This window comes from Patella vulgata, chromosome 3, assembly GCF_932274485.2.
Source record: "Patella vulgata chromosome 3, xgPatVulg1.2, whole genome shotgun sequence".
NCBI lineage: Eukaryota > Metazoa > Mollusca > Gastropoda > Patellidae > Patella > Patella vulgata.
In genome coordinates this window covers 1,620,474-1,647,092 of record NC_065881.2, presented here as the reverse complement: position 1 = coordinate 1,647,092, position 26,619 = coordinate 1,620,474, and the positions used below count along the sequence as shown (strand labels likewise).

The following is a 26,619-nucleotide window of genomic DNA, read 5'->3' as shown; positions in this document are numbered from 1 at the left end:
CTGTTTCTTCCGGTCCCCCCCCCCCCCACTGCTAAAGACACCTACGCACAAGCGAATTATTAAAATAAAATTGAACCATACATGTATGTTAGTGCCGAAATGATCTAGTTTGTGTCGAGTGAACGTTAATCCCTAATTCTCTCTCCCTCCATCTGTGGTAAAAATCGTCTAGCCCAACGAAGGATTCAAGTATTTCTAAGCAGTGTTTTTTACGGTTTAAATCGTTTAAATTAACTACATCAACTATCTAAAATAGTTTATTAACCGTATTACGTTTATTACGTAATTCACTTATGACGTAATTAGTACAATGTTTTATTATGAAGTTTGGTCTTTGCTTTATATTTTTATTTTTAAAAACGCAGTAATTTGAGCATGTCATTCTTTTCATCTTAAAGGTAGGTTTATGTCTGATAACTCTGAACAACCAATAGAGTTATGTTTTCTATTTGATAGTCGATAATCACTTTCCTGAATGGCTAAGATTATTTTAAACCCAGAATGATGCGTGATTTTGATAAGCGCAGGTCAAGAATATTTTTTATACATGGTTGTGTGAACATTGGACTAATTCTGAAACGCGAAAGGAAGTTCGTTGAACATTTTTGGGGTTTTGGGAGATACACGCCCCCCCCCCCTCCCCGCCCGAACAATTCCGCTTGTAGGTCATCTAAATCACGACTGAAAATATCATTTTGAATCTCCTCATTAATTAACAGGTTTTAGTAAATATTCTGTGTATTTACTGGTTTATATACTTTATATTTTAACCCGGTTGGTGGGGCCACGGTGGATCAGTGAGTAAGGTGTTTCGGGTTCGATCCCGGTGTTTGCCTAGAGGTAGCTCGTGGTTTTTCCCGCGTGGTTCCCCCTTTGGTAAAGGAACTATGTGTAGTTGTTGGGATGGTAACAAACAGCGCCGCTATCTAGTGTTTATTAGCCCATTTCATTTAACACGGGAGGACTCTTGAATTAGTTTACTCTTTCCTAGCCGTGGGATCATGTGGCTAAGTGGGTAAGACGCTGGCTCGCTACCCTGGAGGTCGGGTGTTCGATCCCTGCATTGGCCGAGAAAGTTCATTCAGATCTTCCGGCGTGTTTTCCCCTTGTCAGTGATGCAGTATGGAGGGCCTGACAAGGACAACTGTCTAGTCGTTCGGATGGGACGAAAAACCGAGGTCCCGTGTACACATTGGCGTGCACGTAAAAGATCCCTTGGCAGTTGGAATTCGATATAAGAGTAGGCCGTAGCGCCGCTGCCCGGGCAAAATTTCCCTCATAGCACACTGTATGGCGTATGCCCGTCTTCATTAGCCCAGGTTAGGAGCAGAACAGTAGGACGTTAAACTCCATTTCATTTCATTTCTTTCCTAGCCGTCTTTAGATTCGCCCTTGGATTTTAATTGTATTCCATAGAATTATACCCTGTGTGCTCCAGTTCAGTTACTGATTACAGCATTCCATCGGTTTATTTTTGAAGTTTGAAAGGGATCACCCTTGACAACGATAATGTTAAAGCTGTCGTGAGATATCAGTGTTGACCAGTTTAATACAATCTATCTATTATTATACTGTCATCTTCACTGATTAATGATGATGATGGTGATTACTGTATCATCATGTTATTGTCATGACTACAAGTTTACCGTCAAATGGTGACATATTGTTGTCATGGCAACAAGTTTATCTTCAAGGGATGGTATGTTCAAGGTCTTAAGGACAACCATGTCAAAATATTCAAAACACATGTCAGACGTCATTGTTTGATTACGTCATCTCCCATCAGTGTCGTCTGGATTGTGTGATAAACTGATATATAGGCCTACTTCCGGTTTGTCCAACCATCCATCTGTAGTCATTCATCGTTTGTGACATTCCCTTCAGAGGCAACACTCCTAGAAAATAATTTAAAAAATAAAGTCAAAATCTTCTGTACTGTTAGTAATTGGTATAGAAATGTGTTTAAACCGAGACGCAGTGTATCGTAATTTATATGAAATTCTATTCATAAACACGCGTTGTGCGTGTGTGTGTGGGGGGGGGGGGGCTGGGAAAATATAAAAAAAAACAAATATAATATCAACGTTAGCTGATTCCGATAGATTTTTGCGTGGCTAATATAAAAAAAACTGAAACTGAAAATCGCCCTCCTCACTAATTAAAAATACGGTCGCTGATAAACCAGTGAATGATGGATTATTGAATGATATTCCCCAGTAAATAGATTATTGAATGATATTCCCCAGTAAATAGATTATTAATTCGTGTTCCCTAGAAGTAATCGATTATAAAATCTTTTAATATCCGATATAACACGGTACACGATCATTAAGAATTTAACATAAATAAGATTGTAACAAAGCCACCATTAAAATATTGTTAAATTTATCTAGCATCAGTTGTAATATAAATTTACATGCCTAAAGATAGATGTTGTCTATCTTCTATTATACACCGAGTGTTATCGTACTCTCTATAACCCGCCCGAGGCTATAAAACTTACAGTTTGTTCAAATTTGAATCGTCCATTTCTAGCTGGGTAAAATGGTTTGAAATAGCATTCTATTCCGGGTATGGACCGAGAGAAACCTTAGGCTGCTGGACTGAAAAGAGAAGGTGTCCCTAGTTGTTCGGGTGAGGCGAAAACCCCAGATTTACACGTTGGCGTGCACGCAATATATCCCTCTACAGTTGGTAATCAAGAAGGCGAAAACGCCGTTGTCCGGGAAAAATTCTCCCATAAAATAAGCATATGTTAGTCTCATAGGACCTCTCTCTCGCCCCCCCCCCCCCTCTCTCTCTCTCTCCTAGTGTACTCAAAGAGTGCATATGCCCAGTACGCCAGTAGTACAGTTGGTGCCCGTGATATTAATGTACGTGTAAATGAAACAAGTAAATTTAATGCATGTGTATAAGATAGAATCAGTGATTAAATAACGGCATGTTTTATTAACAATATGCCTGTAGACACATTCATTAATTAATATAAACATTATTTCTATATCGACGTGCTGGCTACCATGTTTCAAGTATTTACATATATATATTTATATAAACATGTCTAACAGTGTTTATACTATAGTTTCTTTATTCAAGTTTAGATTCTTCTGGTTTAAAGAGTTACACACTTGTGATCTAAAGTCAAATTAAATAAAATAAAATGGGGTTTAACATCCTACTGTTCTGCTCCTAAACTGGGCTAATGAAGACGGATATACGCCATACAGTGTACTTTGATGGAAATTTTGCCTGGGCAGCGGCCCTACGACCTACACTTATATCGAACTCAAACTGTCAAGGGATCTTTTACGTGAACGCCAATGTGTACGCGAGACCTCTGTTTTTCGTTCTATCCGAACAGCTAGACAGCGTCGGGCCCTCCGTCATTAGATAAGAGAACACGAGAAAAATAGAAACAGTCCGTACATTCACGTGTGTTTATTCATTCTATACTTATAAAAACATGGCAATGCACGGACTTTTACTATTTTTCTTTCATGTTCTCTTATCTAGTGAGAGTCAATTTTGTTCATGAATTGTCAGATATCCTTTCAAGGTCCCATACAACAACTTTTGGTCTTCGAAGGAATTTTTAGTGAGCAGAAATTCGCCCATGCATCTGTTATCACCCGTCACTTCAGCCAGTTCTATAGAGGGATAACTCGTGTTTTCCTTTTGCGTTCGTCACTTCCTATTGTTGAAACATTGATTATTCATCTATCGTAGCAATGATCTTTGTGATAAAATAATATTTGGAACGTGTTTAACCAGTTCTATCACATATGTGATAATGACTGGTACCAATATTGTCCTTTAAAATACAGATCTATAGTTATTTGTAATTAGATCTAACATGACGATAGATAGGTGAACAATAGATGAAGATTAACGTCGTTATCCATTGATACAATATCTCACATCAAAGTGATGACAAGTTACATAACGACTTATCAGTTAATCTTTAACAAACAATAATTATATTAGCCACTGGCAGATTTTCTCATGCTCTTCATTTCAGTTACATTATATTCAAAGAAACCGAGACGCCATTTATTTGTTTCGATTGGGTATATATTTGTTTTTATTACTGGAATTAAATCCGATAAGTATATGGTGTCACCCGAGTATTGAATGAAGAATTTGTTTGATTGCCAACACAGGATCGCGAGTGATAGCCATCGTATCGACAACAAGTCGCCATTATCTTCAAATAACGCAGTGACGTAATTAGGTATTAATGCCGTAACTTCCTGTCAGTTCAACCTCTGAACTCAAACCCTTACAGCCCTTATCTGTTCCTTCTTGGTCTTCATTTAAACTCGTCTTATCTGTTAATTACTTCCAAATGGCCAAACCTGGAACCCACTTGGTTAATTTCTTTTATTCTCTGTAGTCAGTGGGTGGTTTATTTTTCAATCGTTGCTGGGTGCCGTATCTAACTACATACCCAGACACCATGTGACATAATTTTCATAGCATATTACGTCACTAATTAATGACGTTGTCCACTGTTCATTCATTTCAGTGAGTTCTAATGAACCAACTAGAGGCCATTTGAAAACTTATCCGAATACAGAATGTACAGAATGTGTGTGTGTGTGTGTGTGTGTGTGTGAGAGAGAGAGAGAGAGAGAGAGAGAGAGAGAGAGAGTTTAACGTCCACTGACACAAACTAGGTCATTTCGGGACTAACATATGGTTCGATTTTATTTCAATACTTCACTTACGCGTAGGTGTCTTTAACAGTGGGAGAAAACCGGAGGACCCTGAAAAAACCCACGAGGCTGGACAGGCGACCCTACTCTTTGTCACGTACAACCGGGGAATCGAAACCCCGCCAGTTGACTCAATGACAGACCGTATGATACATTGCGCACGTGCTAAACATTCGGCCACCCCACCCCCCCATACAAAATGTAACCGAGTCTACTTCCACGTTTGTTTAAATGATAACTAATGTCCACAAAAGACAGGAGTCACGATGGTTCGGCGAGTAAGACGCTAGCTCACTGATGACCGTGTTGACCGGGAAATCACCTTTTGATTTTTCAGCCCCTGTTCCCCTTCTTAGTAGGAGCCCAACCAGAAAATGCGTCTGGTTGTCCGCGAGAAACACCCACCGTCCTGTGTATGACGTTGGTAATATTTCCGTTTTCTGCTAAAATCCGTGGTATAGGGACAGTTCCGAAAGCGGACATTATAAGGTATATATGTTTACTTTCATCCAGGATGATATTGCAGACTTCTAATTACATTGTTTTATCAAGTCTTATAAGTGTTCTATCGTGTCCTATATGTTCAGTCACCTCACTATTAATAACATAAATTTAATAACTAATTAGGCCTGGTGGAAATGTGATCTTAAAACGGATTGTGATTTCCTGTCATTATAGAGAATATCGCGATCTTTGTTTTATTCGTTCATAGACTGAAATAAAAACATACTCTAAATTTATACAGACGATATCAATCGTGGTTTCAAAGTCACCCCCCCCCCCTCCCCTCCCACCCCTAATCATAAATATATCTTATTTTTTGCGACGATGGCTTTCTCATTGTTGGCCGAGAAAGTTCATCCCGATTTTCCGGCGTGGTTTCCCCTTGTCAGTGATGCAGGATGGAGGGCCTGACAAGGACAGCTGTCTAGTCGTTCGGATAGGATGAAAAACCGAGGTCCCGTGTACACATTGGCGTGCACGTAAAAGATCCCTTGTTAGTTGGAATTCGATATAAGAGTAGGCCGTAGCGCCGCTGCCCAGGCAAAATTCCCCTCATAGCACACTGTATGGCGTATGCCTGTCTTCATTAGCCCAGGTTAGGAGCAGAACAGTAGGACGTCACACCCCATTTCAGTTTATTTCTATCTCATTGTATATTGCGACGATGACGTGCTCACTGTATGTAGGCCTATATAGCGAAAACAATATTGACGTCATGCATATTCATAGACTTGAATGAAATTATTTTAAAAATACAAATTCATTTTTATTTATTTAATTATGAAGACAAATAATAATTTGGAAACTACGTAAACAGTGTGGTAAGAAAATGGGGTTCTTTTTCTTAACTTTTGTATGGTTTAACTAAATTAAAAACAATTTATTCATTGTACTGACTGTCAAAAACAAGGAAACGAACCAGACGTTTTTTAAAAATATGTTATTCAAAATTAGTTTTTAATTTTATTTTATGCATGAACTAAAGAATGCGAACACCCTTTCATTGTTAACGTTGGCCTAAACTTGGTGTGCATAGACATTTCGGGTCTAATTATAAAACCCATATAATCGGTCTGTTTTAAAATAAAACCACTATGGTGACGAATTCATGCGTAAATATTCATTTGTTTTATTAATGGTTAAAAATTTTAACAAAAGGTTATAAAATAGTTGTTGGACGAAGAAGATAAGTTATAAAACTGTCGCCCTGACTATGTGTCTGCATCTCATTACGTCAGTTACGACATTGTTCTCACACAAAACATAAATTTATCTATAGAAATGTAAAGGACTGACAATATTGTTCACTCTAGATGTTGGTTATAGGAATGAAATGGGGCTTAACGTGCTACTGTTCTGCCCCGACTTGGCTAATGAAGACGGGCATACGCCATACAGTGTGCTATGAGGGGAATTTTGCCCAAACAGAGGCCTAACTGCCTACTCTTATATCGAATTCCAACTGTCAAGGGTTCTTTTACGTGCACGTCAATGTGTACATTTGATCCTCCTTTTTACGTACCGTCCGAAAAACTTGTTGCTTATACTATGTGGTTACACGTGTGTACGTAAAGCCTTGGCTATTCATGCAGGCCTGTAGTTCAGGGGTAAGGTGTGGGAAGGGGTGTGGGCAAGGCTGTGAATGGGAAACGGGATTCCGCCCTCTACCCTGTGTATTATTGACATTTATTTCACCCCCTTTAAAGGCTCAATACCACGCTTGTTGTAACTGAATAATATGTCCCAATCTTTATTCTTTGTTTTACAATATTCCAATTAATTGATGATACAAATTTCATCTTAACACACCTAATTTAAAAGATTGGAAAAAATCAACTAAATGATTTGAAAAGCCTGACGTAATGCTTTTTTAAATGTGACTTGTATTTAAAAATATTTTTGAACCCTCTGGACAAGTAAAATAGGATTTAATGGACAATTTACACAACAGGTAGGACACTAACACATCTAGTACTTAGAATAAGGCTAATATTTATTTACTGGAGCTATCAAGCCAGCAAGAGTGTTATTGACCCTTTAAACTTGTAAGTTTGATTATTTATCTAGTATTATCAACTCGACCGAGAGATACACGTGTCCTTTAAACTTGTAAGTCGACATACGTTATTTTGAGACTAGCAAAGTGAAATTTAGGTTACTGTTTGTTTTGTTTTTTATTTTAAGAGAATGTATCCAGGCTTATGACATCCTAACTTATTTTATATTGCATCGGGATTTTCTGGCGTGGTTTCCCCTTGTCAGTGGCACAGAACGGAGCGCGTGACAAGGACAACTGCCAAGTCGTTCGGATGGGACGATCAAAATCGAGAACCCGTGTATACATGAGCATGCACGTAAAAGATCCCTTGGAGTTTGAATTCGATATAAGAGTAGGCCATAGTACCGCTGCCCGGGCAAAATTCCCCTCATAGCACACTGTATGACCGTCTTCGTTAGCCCAGTCGGAGCAGAACAGTAGGACGTTAAACCCCTTTCATTTCATTTATTTTATATTGCTCATAGTAACAACATATTGCGAGTAGCTGAGTTGTTATAAAAACATGTTTCATGTACTGATGTGAAATCTATTCAACAATCACAGTCTAAAACAAACATATTCACGAACATTGTCATACCATGTTAAAACACTTACAACAAGTCATGTCATAATTTGTTAAATCATTCTACAGACTCCCGGATTTAATACAATACAATCGTTCCTATAGTTTTATTGTTTATTATATAAAAACAACCTTTAAACTGTGGATTTAATACAATACAATCGTTCCTATAGTTTTATTGTTTATTATATAAAAACAACCTTTAAACTGTGGCTCGTGGTGAGTGTCAGATTTTATTGCATCTATATTGTTTTTTGAATTTTTTGATTAATATTTCTGGGTTTCATATTATGTCTAAAAATATCTTTTAGAAGATTAGTTTCTGTCTACTTAAAGAATGACACAGTAGAACGTTAAACCTCATATATTCATTGAGAATGTCTGTCACTACATGTCGTCGGTGAATAATTTCTCACGGTAGATGATGATGTCATACTCTGAAATAAAGACTTGTTTTCAGTGTGCAATATTTGAATGTTTCGATATAATATAAAAACTGGGCGATATAATTTATACCATGGATATATCTGGGGTAATTTATTATATACCATGGGCAATATCATTTATACCATGGATATATCTAATCAACATCGAATGGGCAATATTATTTATACCATGTCAAATAAGCATTGTGGTAAATATGATATTTAAACTGGGCAATATCGTTTATATTATGGATATATCTAATAAAAGGGATGGTAAATATGATATATACCCTGGGCAATATCATTAATGATACCATGGATATATCTAATGGTGATATATATGATATCTCAGGTTAATAAATATAGTCTGGTGTTATATTATGACATATAGACCGGACAATACAATGTATATCGTGGATATATCTTATAAACATGGGGGTAAATATGAAAATAATCGACCGGCCAATATTAGTTATACCGAATCTAGGAAAAAAAGTCACAGGTAAAAAAGTCACAGTAAAAAAAACAGTAAAAAAACACAGGTAAAAAAGTCACAACTTATATATATTGTATTGTAGAGTTTGTAAAGATGCAGACACAACTACGAAATCTTTGCAGAGATCGTGTCAGCGGTGCCAAATCCATCCCAGAATTCTTACATGGAGTTGGATGGAACATTAGTATTAACAAAGAGTATTGATGTGCTAGAATGTTGAATGAGCTAGAATGTGCTAAAATGTCTGATGTACTGATATGTCAAATGTGCTATAATGTATTAAAATGTCAGATGTGCTGATATTCCGTATGTGCTAATACATCAAATGTGCTATGATATCAAAATGTGCTGATTTCTAAAGACTAAAACAGTCTGGTTACATCTGTGTAATGAAAGGTTAAATATGTATGTTATTGTAAATATGTAGTTTATATTGTTATTGAATTTGAGCTGTAATAAAAAAAACTGTGACATTTTTTTTCATGTGTTTTTTTTTACCTAGGCAAATTTGTGACTTTTTTACTGTGACTTTTTTTCCGCGCACCGTTATACCGTGGGTGTATCTGAAATCAAATGTTGTTTAACGTCCTACTTTTCTGCACTGACCGGGATAACGAATACGAGCATACCTTCTTGTCAATGAACCAACATCTTATTGATTGAGTCACCGCGGCTACCGTGGATATATCTAATATGTGATATATCTGAAATTAAGACTGGTTTAAATCTTTCCTTTATACTACACATGGTTATTTCTCATACACGTGGTGGTATATGAAATATAGACCAGGTAATATATGAATATATCTAGCACGTGTGACCAGCATGGGTGATGAAATATACATACACCCCGTCAATATAATTCACTGTACATAAAAATAAACCGATATGCATTTAGTTAAATTTGTTAATTATAAACAGTTTAATTACATGTTATATAAAAATAAACCGATATGCATTTAGTTAAATTTGTTAATTATAAACAGTTTAATTACATGTTATATAAAATAAACCGATATGCATGTAGTGGAATCTGTTAATTATAGATACAAAATAAACAGTTTAATTACACTTTATATAAAATAAATAGACTATTAGATCCACAGTATAATTACATGGTATATTTGAAGTGAACTGCATTATTTCTAGTGCTTTTAAACACTTGAATACAAAACATTCAAGGGGACCATGGTGTCTTTATGAGTATTAATGTGCCGACTCATTAAGTCGAAGGTCCAGTTTACACGATGGTGTTGGGGTTTGATGAAAGTCAGACGGAACCGCCACTGATCCGTACACAATGACCCTCCAACCATCACAGCACTCAGCGTGACGTATACCCATCTTCAACAGCCTAGTTGGTGCAGAAAAGTTGGAAATGAAATGAAATGAAATGGGGTTTAACGTCCTACTGTTCTGTACCAACTGGGCTAATGAAGATGGGCATAGCCATACAGTGTGCTATGAGCGTAATTGCGCCCGGGCAGCGGCACTAAGGCCTACTTTTATATCGAATTCCAACTGCCAAGGGATCTTTTACAAGCAAGCCAATGTATACACAGGTTCTCGGTTTTTCGTCCCATCCGAACGACTTGACAGCTGTCTTTGTCAGCCCCTCCGTCCTGCACCATGTCAGAAACAGAAAAGTAGGACGTTAAACCCCATTTGATTAATGTTGTTATTTAGATTGAAATCATTGAGGAATATAAATGTGTATATATAAATATATAATTATTTGATATAATCTATTTAGCCATGTTGTTTATCATGGTTCTAACTGTTGAATGTATTCATGTAGTTCGTTATTTCAAGCGCGTCATCACTTCTAGTTGAAACCTTGTTTTTGAAACTGTAAAATAGGTACTAGATGCTTTATAATTGTATAAATTTCAATGTACCACGGAGGTGTGTAATAAACTAGTGGCGGGTCCATACGGGGCGCTCTACCCCCACCCCCCACAAATAACAATATAAGAGAGAGAGAGAGAGAGAGAGAGAGAGAGAGAGAGAGAGAGAGAGAAATGGGGTTTAACGTCCATTCGACACAAACTAGGTCATTTCGGGACTAACATATGGTTTAATTTTATTTCAATAATTCGCTTGCGCGTAGGTGTCTTTAGCAGTGGGAGGAAACCGGAGGACCCGGAGAAAACCCACGAGGTTGGACAGGCGACCCCTACTCCTTGCCGCGTACAACCGGGTAATCGAAACCAAAATAACAATATACAAAACAAAGACGTTTTATTCTGTGTATATCAAACTTGTAAATTTGTTGTTTGGGGCCAAAGGGTTGAGGTCGGGGGATATGCGACACTAATCACTATTGAAATCTCGATACCCAAATATTCAACCTTCATCAGTGTGAATAAACGATGACAAGCGCGTCCATCAATCATATGGTATAACTATTATGTATGTCTATATGTCTGTACGTTACATAGATTAACAGTCACGTGACTAACACATCTAGATGAAGTCACGTGACATGTGTGTATATATGTTTGTAGGTTGAACGTGAAACACCAGCAGACGATTCATTGATAGTTGAGTAGTAGCACGAGTTCATCAGATTTGAGGAAAGTTTAGCAGACGTTCAACGGAATACCAGTATTTTATAACATCACAATGGCTTCTTGGGGATATGGAAAAGATAACGGTAAGTTCTAGTATTTTTATTTGAAACAAGATAATTTCCAATTTATATTACAAATTCATTAAACCCGAGTTATATTATGTATTTTTTTCTGACGTCAGTAGAATTAAGCCACCAAATACCACCCACCGTACTAATTAAACCCATACAGTAGTTCTAAGGGTATAGGTCTAAAGTCTATTTCTTGTAAAAAAGTAACGTATTTTTTTTCCGAAACGAATTTGGATATAGACGCGATCTGAAATACCAAGTTCCATGTTGTCACTATTTGTCCTTGGTGCGATAGCTGTACTAATTTAACCCATATAGTAGTTTTAAGGTATATTTCTTGTAAAAAAAGTAATGTAATTTTTTTTTCCGAAACGAATGTCGATATATAGACGCGTTCTAAAATACCACGTTCCATGTTGCGGCTATTTGTCCTTGGTCTTAGATTTATTTCTTGTAAAAAAGAAATGTATTTTTTCAATAAGACGTAATTTAATGTACCACGTTCCATGTTGCGACCATCTTGAGACGAGGTTATAAGTAATGAAAACTGCGACACAAAACAGTGACGGAACAAACTACCCGAACCAGACAGTAGATGCACATTATAATCTCTGAAACAGATACACATTCTCAGAAGGCAAATAAATACAGCCCGAAATAAATGAAATTAGTATTATAGAAATATCCATAATGTTGAATTTGGTAGGAAAATTAGGGAAATATCTATAATCTTGAATTTCATGTTGGGGAATAATGGTTAATGAATGGCATTTAGTAATTGATCTGGAAATACATTAGGTGACAGTTGTTGTCAATAATCAGTAATTATAAATTATGCCATACCTGTTCACAGGTGACAATTGTTGTCAATAATCAGTAATTATGTATTATTCCATACCTGTTCATAACGCTATAGAATGTTGAGAATTAGGACAAGTATTTCTGTATTTGTATATGTTCTGTGAGAATATCTATCTGATTGTGTTCCTGTGAGGTTAATTGTGTCCATGTTTCATTTTATTGTACATTTCACCAGCATATAAGGGTGGCCGAGTGCGTGGTCGACTGGTCTTCTAACGCGTCCGATCTAGACGACGGGGTCAGTCATTGAGTCAAGTGGCGTGGTTTGTATACGTGACGAAGAGTGGGTCGTTTTCCTAGCCTCCGGATCCTCCCTCTGCAAGCCAATTAGTAAAATAAAACATAATTACACTAGTCCCGAAATGACCGTCTTTATATCGAATGTACGTTAATCTATCTCTCTGGGATGAAGACAGCCTACTATAAATAATGTCTTGTAATATATCAACCCTTTCCCTCTCTCTCTCTCTCTCTCTCTCTCTCTCTCTCTCTCTTTCTCTCTCTCCCCAGAATCCCAATCTTAGTAGGTCGTTTACAATAATCGTGTGTTTATATAAAAGATATGTTAAATACGTAACCTATAAAGATAAAAGTATTGCGGGTCAAATTGGTCATGTATATTCGGGCAGATCTTTTCAACAAAGACAACACTATCAGATATCTCTTAAAACTACGTCAAACAGCTATTATATTTATATTAATATCTAAATTATACGCCACATTAGAATATCCATAACTACATTTTATGTTATGATATAGACGCCTCGGTATATTTGCTATATTTGTAATTTGTAGAATTAAATTTATACCAATTGGCGTTTTTTCAAACATTCGATGCCCCCAGTTGATATTAAGGGTTTGTGTATTCATTTAATTTTCTGCAAAACTTTGACCTTTTTCTTCACATGTAATCGTATGTTATTGTGATCTTCTGACGTTCCAAAATGTGATGCAAGTTTTATTTTTTACTTATTTATTTTTTTAATGTTTATGAGTGAAGTCTGTATGACTACAGACTGGGGACTGTAAAACGCTGCGGACGATTGTGGCTGGTCCGCGCATCCATTCACCTGGCCACGCGTCTTGTCTTACAAAAGCTGGGCGTGGCTGTTTTTGTTTTATGAATTAATAACAATAATGTTATATGAAATGAAAGCCACTTGTCCTGGTTGATCCAATATAAACTCGGGACGTGTCTGGTAGTCACACATGTCACTACAATAAAACTTTCAACTTATAAATTTACAACTTTATTTAACATGTCAGAATATTATAAATTACGGTGGTGACTTTTATTTAGCTATGTATATCCTGTCTCATATCTTTCACATTATATCTCGGACATACTGAAAGTCAAAAGTACTTAAAGTAGAAAATATCCCTGTTACTTTATAAAAATAAAAACCAACTTCCAGTCTGTGTAGAGTTCAAACATACTATTTGGCGGTCCTCTGTATAAACTGGGTTCTTTTATCTTTACAAACCTCCATATTTATCAAATATAACGTTTGAAAACATTGATTGGCTACCAGAATAATGTTAGTTTTGGTTGAGTTAGACCATGATCATTATTCAAAAAGATTGCAAGTACACGATATCTCACAGCACAGTTACTGGGATGGGGGCTGCGAATTACTCTTTAGTTACGGGGAAGGGGGCTGCGAATTACTCTTTAGTTACGGAGACGGGGCTGTGAATTACCCTTTAGTTACCTGGTGGGTTTGGGGGTGAGGGCTGCGAATTACCCTTTTTCAGAAACATTAGCTTACGATACCACCTAATTAGGTTGAAAAGGACGTTAACCAATACTAGCATACGAACGACCTATACTGCTGGCAAAGTAATCCTATGGCCGCCAGACGAACGAGGAACGACCCATACTGCTAGCAAAGTAATCTCTATGACTGTCATTACGGCCTAGCCCGACGAACTACCTCTACACCTGGCAAACCATATGGTCGCCACCCTTACTGTAGTAGCTATTACCTTAAAACACTTTGTCTTAGAATATTATTTAAATCAGAATGTCTTTAATCAGGTCGAAAGTTGAAATTCTTGTAAATAAAAAAGTAGACCATAGTAATTATTCCTGTCAGTTTATATCAGTTAATACTAACTAGTCCTTTTATGGATGCATTTCATCAAATCCTTGATGCATGTCGATAGAACTTTAGTATTTTGTATAATTATTATTTATAAGCGTAATTCAAGATTATGGCATTGATGGTTAAAATAAGATTATAAAATTAGGAGTAATAAGAAACATTTTGTTTTTTTATGCAAATTTTGATCATTACTAGATTAGAACTCGTAACAAACGTTTCATCTTTTTTATTATTTATTCGTAATAAGAAACTTTTAATCTATTTATGCAATATTTGATCATTAGATAAGAAGTAATTAGACCCGTTTTATCTTTTTATGTAGTTTTATCTTTTTATACAGTTTTTATACAGTTTTTATACAGTTTTTGCGTCAATGTTCACCAATCTGTATCTATCACGATAACGTCATCAATAGAACGCTTGTTGACACCTTCGTCATGCGCACTCGTCCGATAACAGTTCTAAAGATTTCTGGATTTTATCAGAGTAAAAACTAAATCAAACCCTTATATCATATTTCTATTTAATTAATTCCAACCACACCTAGACATTTTATTTTTAAGAATAGAATTTTAAAAGAATGTCTGAATGTTATTCAAATAATATGATATAAACCCTTTTTTAAAAAAGAAAATCAAAAGAAATTTTAGAGGATTGAGTAACCGAATAATTTAACGGATGAGCTGTAGGTCCTGTTATTGGCGTGGTTTCGATTCCCCAAGGCGTGGGGTCGCCTGTCCAACCTTGTGGATTTGCTTCAGGTCCTCCAGTTCCCCCCATACTGCCAAAAAGAAATCCTACGCGCAAGCGAATGACTGAAATAAATTGAACCTTATGTTAGTCCCGAAATGACCTAGTTTGTGTCGAATGGATGTTAAACCCTCCTACTATTTACGGTATTTGATACAATTCACACTTTTTGTACACCACTTTGTAAGCTGACTAAAAACGTCTTGATATTGATAATACTGTTATAATGGCTACGATAGCAAGACCGTGTTAACAGCTTGAACAGATCTTATGTTAAATAGATGTTGTTACATATAGTAATCTACTACCAGTTGACCTTTAATTATCATACATATGTTACTTACATACATAGTTCACCAAGTGTTCAAATACCTGACTTTTATGTATCAACGAGCCACGGTGGCTCAGTGAGTAGGACTTGGCTCGTTAACTTGGAGATCTCCTGTTCGATTCATGCGTTGTTTTTAGCGTCCCCCCCCCCCTCTTCAACCCCATGTCAGTGGACCAGGGCCTCAAGAGGAAAAACGTATAGTAGTTCGGATGGGACGAAAACGATCCCTTGGCATTTGGAATTCGATATAAGAGTAGGTTATAGTCTCGCTCCGCGGGGAAAATTGTCCTCATAACACTGTATGGCATATGCCCGTCTTCATTAGCCCAGTAGGACGTTAAACCCTATTTCATTTTATTTTATATACCACGACAGCCAACAGCTTTACGCCGTGGACTATGGAAGCGGGCGGCTTAGTATAAGATTAGAAAATTAACAAAGCTGGGCAATACGCATACGGTATGTCGCACGTCTATATCAAATTCCAAAATATAAGTAGAACGAGTAGCCCAGGACCATGACACGATAGTCGTATGTAACGTACCAGATATAAGGTATGATAAGAAACTTTCACATTTCTAGTAAAAATACTATTTTAAGGGTGGAATAAATGTCCTAATTTATCTGAAAGGATTATATAGTTCCAGCTGTTTGTGGATTGTATTAACAAGAAAACAGCTGACACACAAGTAAATATAGACACTCAATTCATAGAGACAGATATATAATATTAAAACACGTGTTGCCTATTGTTTTGAAAGGAGATTTATAGTATAATATAGATATATTTAGAAATATATTAATTACCAGGTGTTGTACACAAGCAGCATATGCTTAATGTTTCTAGAACCAAGATATTATTTGGTTTAATTGCTTGTGTAATAGGAAATGTGTAATACTCTTTTATTGGGAACACTTTATATCTGTTCCACGACTGGGCGTAATAGAAGGGTTTCACTGTGTATTGTTTATAAGTGAAGTGAGGTCAAAGATTAAGATTATTTTGTGTTTGTCTTCGAGTATTAAGTTACATATCGTGTATTATAAAACTGATATCAATCTGTACGTTATATACTTATCCTGTATTATAAAGATTATTAACACAAATGAAACGAAATGAAGTAGACTTTAACGTCCTAGTGTTCTGCTCCGAACAGGCTAAATGAAGACAGACATACGCCATACAGTGTGCTATGAGGGAAATTTTACTCGGACAGCGGCACTACAGCCTACTCTTATATCGAATTCCAACTTTCAAGTGATCTTTCACGTGCACGCCAAGGTGTACACGGGAACTCGGTTTTTCGTCCCACCCGAACGACTAGACAGCTGTTCCTGTCGAGCCCTCCGTCCTGCATCACTGACAAGGGGTAACCATGCCGGAAAATCTGGCCTATGCAGGGATCGAACACCCGATTATTAACAGTTTGGACTGTAAAGATAGTATAAATGTCATTGGTCCATCACCTTGACATTTGCTTTATAAAAACCAATATTTGACCTTTAATTATAAACCGGCAGTGGAATTAATTATAGCCTCTTGTATCTCATAAAATAAGGAGATTGCAGTCTCAATTATCTTCCGGCAATTTATATTAGCAAAACGAGTCCAAAACGCATTGTGGTAACATTTTGTGTACCCCCAGGAAGCTAGAATTGATTTGTACTCACAGGGACGTGCAAGGTAGAATTCATGTGTTTTGTGTACTCTCTCAATGGAGATAGCGTTCATTTGTACCCTAAGACTCTATTTCTGTAAATTGATTGTGAATTTGGCTAGTTAAGTGGAATGCTACTATGTATTGTTCCGAGTGTTTATTTATAACAATACGGTAAATGTGTTATAATGGATTTGCCCAGTAATATCACCATGTACAAGCGGTGTATTGGCTGTGATTTATATTTTGAGGGTTGTAATCATTGTGTTACATCACCGTTATGGAGAATGTAATGTGAGTTGTATTTGATGACCTTCAGTTGTCTGTAGTAACGACCCTGAACTTTCTCAACTCAACAACCGTCCAATTATCATGAGTTCTCAACAATTATATAGAAACGATTCCTGCAATTATATCTTTTAGATAGTTGGCGATCTATATTTGGTCTGGTGGACACAGGGGTAGGAAGGGATGCAGGCAAGGGTACGCCGCCCACCACTCCGGATTATCCTGTAGAGTCCTCCCCACACCTATAGTATCCCACCCCCACCCGCCACACACCTATAACTCATGATATGTTATGAAGTAACAGAGGCACACGAATGGTCTACGCATGATTATCTTGGCCGTTGTATTACACGGTAACTTATACAATATGTCAACTCCTGACCCTTGTCTTAAAATGGTGGTTAGACCTCATGTGTTTGTTATAAGAATAAGAAGAAACGACCTTCAAGGAGAGGAACATTCTTTATCTGGTTAACATGCCATATTGTAAAATATTCTAGCTGGTTGATCTTTTCCTATACATTCTACTTATTACAATAAATATCTTTTAGTTTTCTATAGTTTCTCTCTCCCATCAACCTTCTTTAATTGTGGTTCCCATGGGTATTCCCCTTACCTCATTGTGGTTCTCTAGATACCCCCACCCCTACCCCCAACAATCTTGTTGTGGTTCTCTAGATACCCCCACCCCTACCCCCAACAACCTCATTGTGGTTCTCTAGATACCCCCACCCCTACCCCCAACAACCTCATTGTGGTTCTCTAGATACCCCCACCCCTACCCCAACAATCTTGTTGTGGTTCTCTAGATACCCCCACCCCTACCCCCAACAACCTCATTGTGGTTCTCTAGATACCCCCACCCCTACCCCCCACCCCTACCCCCAACAATCTTGTTGCGGTTCTCTAGAAATGCATTGTTAAAAGAATGAACTGAAGTTTTCAGATCTCCCCCCAATAATGAAGTTTTTAGATCCCCCTCCCAATAATGAAGTTTTCAGATCTCCTCCCAGTAATGAAGTATTCAGATCTCCTCCCATTAATCACGTTTTCAGATCTCCTCCTAGTAATGAAGTGAACTGAACGCCAGTGTATTATTGATATACTTGGTTATTGAATGATATCGTCTTGTGAGGCAACTTGGCCGTATTGTATATATAGCTATGCGGTGGGCGAAATGGCATTAGGAGAAGACACTTGATATATTGTAAACATAACTAAAAAACTAAACCAACCCTATTCAGCTTTGTTTATTTAAGTTTTCAATAAACCATCTCCATTACAAGTTAGAATTTGATAGCCATATTAAAACAACTTTATATCTGTTTTGTGTTTGTCGTACCAGCGCAGAAAGTAAAAAATAAATATGATTTGTATCTCTTAGTCCACTTGGGTAACTCAGAATAAACCAGTAAAAAGACCAAATATATCTGTGTGGTTGGGTGGTCGGGTGATGAACCGTCTCCGCTTTACATCCTCAAGTATGATTTGGTAGTGCACGTTAAATATCCCTTGTTTTAATACGCCTTCATATGGGGGTTGGATGGCCGAATGGTTAGCACGTGCGCACTGTATCATAAGGTCTGTCATTGAGTCAACTGGCAGGGTTTCGAATCCCCGGTTGTAAGTGACAAGGGGTAGGGTCACCTGTCCAACCTCGTGGGTTTTTTCCGGCTCCTCCGGTTTCCTCCCACTGCCAAAGAGCCCTACGCGCAAGCGAATTATTGATATAAAATTAAAATGACCAAGTCTGTGTCGAGTGGACGTTAAACTCCATTTCTCTTTCTCTCTATAATACGCCTTCATGTTAAACCAACGAATACAAGAATATAAGTGGCAGGAATACACGAGTAAAATTTACTGTACGTTATTGATAATAAAATCAATGTTAATCGCCAATCAATGAATATAACATTGTCTGGAAACACCTAGATACAGGTAACAAGGTAAATAAACATGATTAAAACGCACCTAGATACAGGTAACAATATAATTCATCCCGTTTTACCTGCAGTAAATATCAATAGTAATGATTCTAATATTGGCATAATACAATTTTCTTAATTATCTTTTGAAATCCAGATGGAAACCTGCGTGAGACGGATACCTGTTGTCAACACAGCTGTTTGACAATTGACCGTTCTCATTGTCACGTACAGGCCTGGAACCGAAACACACGACTCAATGACGGACCGTACGATCTAAGGTGCACGGGTAACACCCCTCTAGTCAATCCCCTAATCAGGAAATATTATATTCGTATCCGTTCACAGGTGATTTCTTATAATTGTAAATTACCGCATATTGTGTTGATGAGACGATAAACCCCATTCCATTATACATACATTATACTAGAGCTAAATCTGCCTATTGCAGATCTTTCTTTAGGCCTGAATTGTTATCTAAATTATTAATTAGACATTTATTAACTTATCCAGACCATAACCTTCTCTCGATGGCATCGCTAGCCTGCGATATTTAACGGATTGAAATACATTTTTTGAAGAATAATTAAACGTAAAAGTGGACAATCGAGACTGTTTTTTTATTGTACGAACTTTAGTAATGATGATCTAGGCTAGCCGCCTAAAATCCAAAAACTAATATCTCAGTTCAAAGTGGAGCAATTGTTAGCATTTTCTATTTACATTATCTATTTTTTAACTATTATAGCGAGAACTGTCAACTCTTTATCCAATCTTCCATAATACCACTTTAACTACGATGTAAGATAATACGAACTGGATAACATCATTGATGTTCTTTTTTATATAATGGAATCATCCATCTATTCATTTCATATTGACTGTAAATATTTAATCATATAATAATACATCGATAGCTATCAATAACATGGCATTAGCACTAAAATATAAATATTAAAATGCTCATCGAGAAATGATATTCTAGTTTATACCAACATGGAAATTGATCTCTAAATGGCGTAATTTATCATAGAATCGTTTAATGTTATTGACAACATGTTCCAGATAAACAAGGTTTATTTGTCATTGATAGGATCGACATGTTTTCAATGTTTCAATGATGAACAAGTTGTAATAATATAGATAATATTCACCATGTCTATTAACTCATATAAACGTTGCAGGCAATAGACTTAGTAAATATTATCCAAAGCTACCGGTTTTATTATTGTTCTCAATAAATGTCAGATCCACGGTGGCTAAGTGGGTAAGACGCTGGGTCGCTATCCTGAAGGTTGTTTGATCGACCCCTGCATTCACCGAGAAAATTCACCGGGATTTTCCGTGTAGGACGGAGGACCGGACAAGGACAGCGTCTAGTCGTTCGGATGGCACGAAAAACTGGGGTCCCTTGGCAGTTGGAAATCGATAATAAGAGTAGGCCATAGTGCCACTGCCCAGGCAAAATGTCCCTCATATGGCGTATGCCTATCTTCATTAGCCCAATATAGGAGCAGAACAGTAGGACGTAAATCCATCCGTACAGTAAGTACGGATGAGAAAGCCTGCGGACAGCAATAGTATTTTCTAGTAGGGTGGGGACGAAATTGAAAAGCGTCTGTTCGGCGTATAAAATGTTTGGACACCGCTTGGTCTTATTTACTTTAAACATTTACGTTAAACATTTTAAATTTTCTGTATTTTTAGGACCCTGCACCTGGGCTCAGTCATTTCCCATAGCTGCTGGCGCTCGTCAATCACCTATCGATATCACACCTACAGCTGCTGAATATGACGCTGCCTTGGCTTCAACACCATTTTCCATTCAATACGAGCCGGAAAACGCCATGGAACTGTGCAACCCTGGTCTAAGTGTTAAAGCCAACATCACAAAAAAGAGTGGTAAGTTTTATTTTATTATCTATTATTATTGACCAGATCCTATAATCCGGTTTCATCCCACTGCTAAAGACCCCTACGTGCGAGCGAATTATTGAAATAAAATTAAACCATATGTTAGTCCCGAAATGACCTAGTTTGTGTCGAGTGGACGTTAAACCCCATCTCTCTCTAGATCCTATAAACAGTCTTCGATGTATTATCACATCCACAATCTGTCGCACGGACGAATTGTTACCCCACCCCCATCCACCGTGTTAACAACTCAATTAATCCTTAATGGCGCATGTCATCTACATGTTTATAACACGCCGCTTGGACATCATCCTCGTAGAACCGTTCGCTTGGACTTCATCCTCGTAGAACCGTTCGCTTGGACATCATCCTCGTAAAACAGTTTACTTGGACATCATCCGCGTAGAACAGTTTGCTTGGACATCATCCTCGTAAAACAGTTTGCTTTCACACCATCTTCGTTAAACAGTTTGCTTGGACATCATCCTCGTAAAACAGTTTAATTGGACATCATTCTCGTAGAACAGTTTGCTTTCACATCATCCTGGTAAAACAGTTTGCTTTGACATCATCATAATTGAACAGTTATAGTTTAGAACAGGATTAAACGCTCGAGAATTACATTTTCTCAATCCCCAAAATAGTGATAATTGAGTGATAATTACGTCACCGTTTTACTAACACCACCTTTGTCGGGACTGACAGAACTGTGATGGGACTGGATTCTGCGTCACTCAATTGCATCTCTGGATTTTCGAGACTGACAAACGATTGTTGAAGGGAGATGACTCTATGTTTATGATTTCTTCGTGTTATTCAGTTATTAAGGGCGGTCCACTGGAAGGAGAATACAGACTAGAACAATTCCATCTTCACTGGGGTTCCGATAATAAACAGGGCTCAGAACATACTGTTAACGGAACAATGTACCCTGCTGAGGTATGTATTTTATTTATTTACATCCACAACACCCTCCAAAAACAGCCACCCCAAACAGCCAGCCTGTTTATTTAAATCTAGCCAAAACAGCCAGTTTCATTTATTTATCCCCCCCCCACCCGCCCCCCTTCCCCCCCCCCCAAAAAAAAATACCCAACAAAAAACAGCCCGTTTTATTTATTTATCCCACCCCATACCCCTCCAAAACAAACAGCCCCCCCCCCCCTACCCAAACAGTCTGTTTATTTAAATCTGGCCAAAACAGCCAGCTTTATTTATTTATCCCCACCCCCAAAACCCAGTCTATTTAAATACACCCAGTTTTAGATTAATAACACGCTTTCTATTCTGCACGAGGAAATTGTATATGAAGTACTTTAAGATTCACCGATTTGAAAATTTGTTGGAATCATTGATAAATATGAGTTAGTTTTATATATGGAGAAAAGTGTGAAATATTTACTATAATTGATTGTATTTTATTTTTTTCAGTTACATTTAGTCCACTATAATTCTAGTAAATATTCTAGTTTTGGTGAAGCTGTAGATAAACCCGATGGTTTGGCCGTATTTGGTATTTTCTTACAGGTATGTAGCTACAAATATTTACAACACATTACAAGGTGATGCGTTTTGCGTCATGTTTAAATCCCTTTCATATAGCTCAGTCAGTTTTAAACATATACACTACCTTATAGTCATATTACTTAACCAGTTCCAAACCCGTTCAGTTGCTTAAATATGCTACAAATCAACGGTAGCAGTTTATCATAAAGTCAGACGGCAACAGATGATTCCATTTCCACTCATAAAACCAAGAACAAATTGATTCCATTACTCTTAGACATGTAATGAGATTTAACGTCTCTTCAGCATTTTTAACTTGGGTCATATTGATATTTTAATTATGGTGATTCATATGGTGAGGAATTGTGCGCATGGGTGCCGCAACAATCACCTTACTTTAAAAGAAATATTCAACGCCATTGTTCGATCGATAGAACAAAATGTGAACTATTTTTGTTTTATTTCAGATATCTGACAAACCCCATCCCGGTTTAAAAACACTGACAGATCTGTTTAACCAAGTTCAATATAAAAATAAAAGTATTAATTTAAGCCAAGAATTTAACCCCATCTGTTTATTACCAGGTAAATTATTATAACAGTATTACAAGTTAATATGGGTATTTTATATTTAATAAAAGTATTTTATATTAAATAGGGGGTTTGATGGCCGAATGGTTAGCACTCGCGCGCTGTACCATAGGTCTGTTACTGAGTCAACTGGCGTTGTTTAGATTCCCCAGTTGTACGTGACAAGTAGTAGAGTCGCCTGTCAAACCTCGTGGATTTTCTCCGGGTCCTCCGATTTCCTCCCACTGCTAAGGATCCCTACGCACAAGCAAATTATTGAATTAAAATCGAACCATGTGTTAGTCCCGAAATTAACTAGTTTTTCTCTCTCTCTCTCTCTCTCTCTCTCTCTCTCTCTCTCTCTCTCTCTGTTATTAAATAACAGTATTTGTTTATTAAATAAAAATAAAAACAAAGTATACCTTGTTTTATTCATGTTTAACTTACCTTACAGCTAATACCAATAATTATTGGACATATCTGGGATCATTGACCACGCCTCCATGTTGTGAAAGTGTCACGTGGATTGTGTTTGAGGAACCTATAACAGTTTCACAGGATCAGGTCAGTAGCTCAACTTGATTAGATCTAGGGGGTGGGGTGGCCGAATGGTTAGCACGCGCGCGCTGTATCATACGGTCTGTCATTGAGTCAACTGGCGGGATTTCGATTCCCCGGTTGTACGTGACAAGGAGTAGGGTTGCCTGTCCAACCTTGTGGGTTTTCTCCGGGTCCTCCGGTTTCCTCCCACTGCTAAACACCCCTACGCGCATGCGAATTATTGAAATAAAATTGAACCATGTGTTAGTCCCGAAATGACCTAGTTTGTGTCGAGTGGACGTTAAACCCCATTTCTCTCTCTCTCTCTGGTTAGATCTATCTGATAAGGCCAACCTCAAGTTTGGTCTAAGGTCACAAGATGTAAACAGGGCTAGCTCTAATCCCAACTCTAACCCTGAACCTAGCCGTAATGCTTACCCTAACCAACAATCTCGCCAAATAAGGTGTCCTAACCTTATTTTCATCTCAGCGACCTTGACAAAAATAAAGCTGGCCTTAACAAATACATTTATCCAGCTCAACTTAATAAAGTATCTCAACTTTCCGTATTAACAGATTGACAATAAAGTGACGAGAAAGTGAGCTCTGTCGACATTTGCCGAGCCCGAAAACCGATGAAATGAATGAAATGGGGTTTAACTTCCTACACCGTCCGGGCTAATGAAAACGGAAATGAAATGAAATGGGGTTTAACGTCCTACTGTTCTGCTCCTAACCTGGGCTAATGAAGACGGGCATACGCCATACAGTGTGCTATGAGGGAAATTTTGCCCGGACAGCGGCACTACGGCCTACTCTTATATCGAATTCCAACTGCCAAGGGATACTTTACGTGCACGCCAATGTGTACACGGGACCTCGGTTTTTCGTCCCATCCGAACGACTAGACAGCTTTCCTTGTCAGCCCCTCCGTCCTGCATCACTGACAAGGGAGAACCACGCCGGAAAATCTGGATGAACTTTCTCAGCCAATGCAGGGATCGAACACCCGACCTCCAGGCTAGCGAGCTAGCGTCTTACCCACTTAGCCACGTGATCCCCTAATGAAAACGGACATACGCTTATATCATAAAAGATACTATGAGGGATCTTTTAGCTGCTCTACGACCTACTCTTATTTCGAATTCTTATTTCCATTGGTTCTGTTACGTGTACGTCAATGTGTACACAGGACCTTGGTTTATTGCCCCGTCCGAACTACTAGTCACTGTCCTTGGTTAGTGTTTTACTCACTGAGTCACTGTGGTGTCCCCGAAAATAGATGCGGTGTGACCAGAATCGTGAAGATAATATAATCTGCAGTCTTTGGCGGATGGCAAGTAGCCTCGAACTTATACATTCCAAGGGGTTGAGGAGTCCCAATCGAGTGGTCCCAATAGAACTCAACGAAGGATATCATACTTAGCATAGAAATGGCGGATAAAAATATCCCGAATTCCTTTACCTATTCCCATTCTATTATTTGCTTCCGGTTCAAAATACTGCGCAATACTCATTAAATTATTTTGTTTCTTTTCAGATCGACGCATTCAGAGGTCTGTGTTGTGGTGAGTGCGGAAGTGACGCCATTGTTGATAATTATCGTCCACCACTGCCATTAGGAGAAAGAAAACTCCGAGCCGCTTTTCAGGCTAAAGCATAAGAACGTCTGCAAGCTGCACGGAGATTGTATTATATCTTGTCACGCCCACTTAAATATTCATAATTAATAACTCGGTCTGATGATCTGTTTACAAGAATTATTTTGGTTTGTTAGATTATAACCATCATACATAATAAAAATTATTTCAATAGGATCTGATAATTGAATTTGTTTGGATTTAAGGCTACAGTTTTATTTCTTAACCATTATCTAGTTTCTATAGTAACCTCGATTTGTTGTTATACTTAAACACTTCGAACCACTCGGTTTATTCCGCCATTTGTATATTGAATGAGTTAAATCCTCGACAAAACGGAATTATCTCGGTGTTTCGATTTGTTGAAATAAAATGCATTATAAATATGTAGCATAATGGCTGAGTGAAGATAGAGTTGATCTCTGGCATTTAATAAGATTCACCAGCACATAATGACTACCAAATTCAATAGCGACATTATCCAGTCCAATTAAATTAGACCGTACTTTCATTTTATTTTCTATACATCCATACAACAATACATGATGAGAAGGTCAACAAATGGCATATATCCTATCTCCATCATCCAGGCGCAGCAATCTGTTGGAGATGTGGATGTCAGTCAGTCACTCGTCTGTTTCCTATGAAAAATTGTTAGTTTAGAATTCGCCATGTTCATTTCTTCATCAGTTTCAAAAATGTGTAAATTTAGAATTTTCTGAGGGTTGTTAAAATATGTCATATTGTAAATGAATAATAATGTTTATAGAAACGGATTATACGGTTATTAAAACAGGGTTAAATCCTGGTTGACGATGATGTTGTATCAAGTCTTGTATTAAAGCAGGGTTGATTCCTGGCTGACGATAATGATTATATTGTTATTCTTATTGCCAAGTTATAATGAAACAAACTGTTACAATCTGTCTGTATTAATCATGTTAATAAACTATTTTCAACTATAATTATTTGTTGTGTATTTAGATTTATACAACACTAACCATTGAACATGATGTCCGAAAAGGGACGTAACTCTATCCGAGTAGAGAGATAACAAGGATCCACGGATCGGTAATCGAACAAGAGGCCTGTCATTGAGTCAACTGGCGTGGTTTCGAATCCCCGG

General features: G+C 37.5%; 1 protein-coding gene across 3 annotated transcripts in view; it reads left to right on the top strand.

Moving 5' to 3' along the window:
• Window positions 1–26,458, top strand: part of LOC126814712 (carbonic anhydrase 1) — a 45,900-nt gene extending 19,442 nt beyond the window's left edge. For 2 of the 3 annotated variants that reach the window (XM_050540071.2, XM_050540070.2), the window contains exons 2-8: window positions 11,269–11,417; window positions 21,031–21,225; window positions 22,058–22,176; window positions 22,669–22,764; window positions 23,211–23,328; window positions 23,768–23,877; window positions 25,394–26,458. In XM_050540071.2, coding sequence (XP_050396028.1) covers window positions 11,387–11,417; window positions 21,031–21,225; window positions 22,058–22,176; window positions 22,669–22,764; window positions 23,211–23,328; window positions 23,768–23,877; window positions 25,394–25,516 — 792 coding nt within the window. In that variant the 5' untranslated portion in view covers window positions 11,269–11,386 and the 3' untranslated portion in view covers window positions 25,517–26,458. Of the gene's footprint in view, window positions 1–7,963; window positions 8,060–11,268; window positions 11,418–21,030; window positions 21,226–22,057; window positions 22,177–22,668; window positions 22,765–23,210; window positions 23,329–23,767; window positions 23,878–25,393 lie in introns of those variants that run through there. The other variant, XM_050540072.2, reaches the window with a different exon arrangement.
• Window positions 26,459–26,619: the final 161 nt, after the last annotated feature.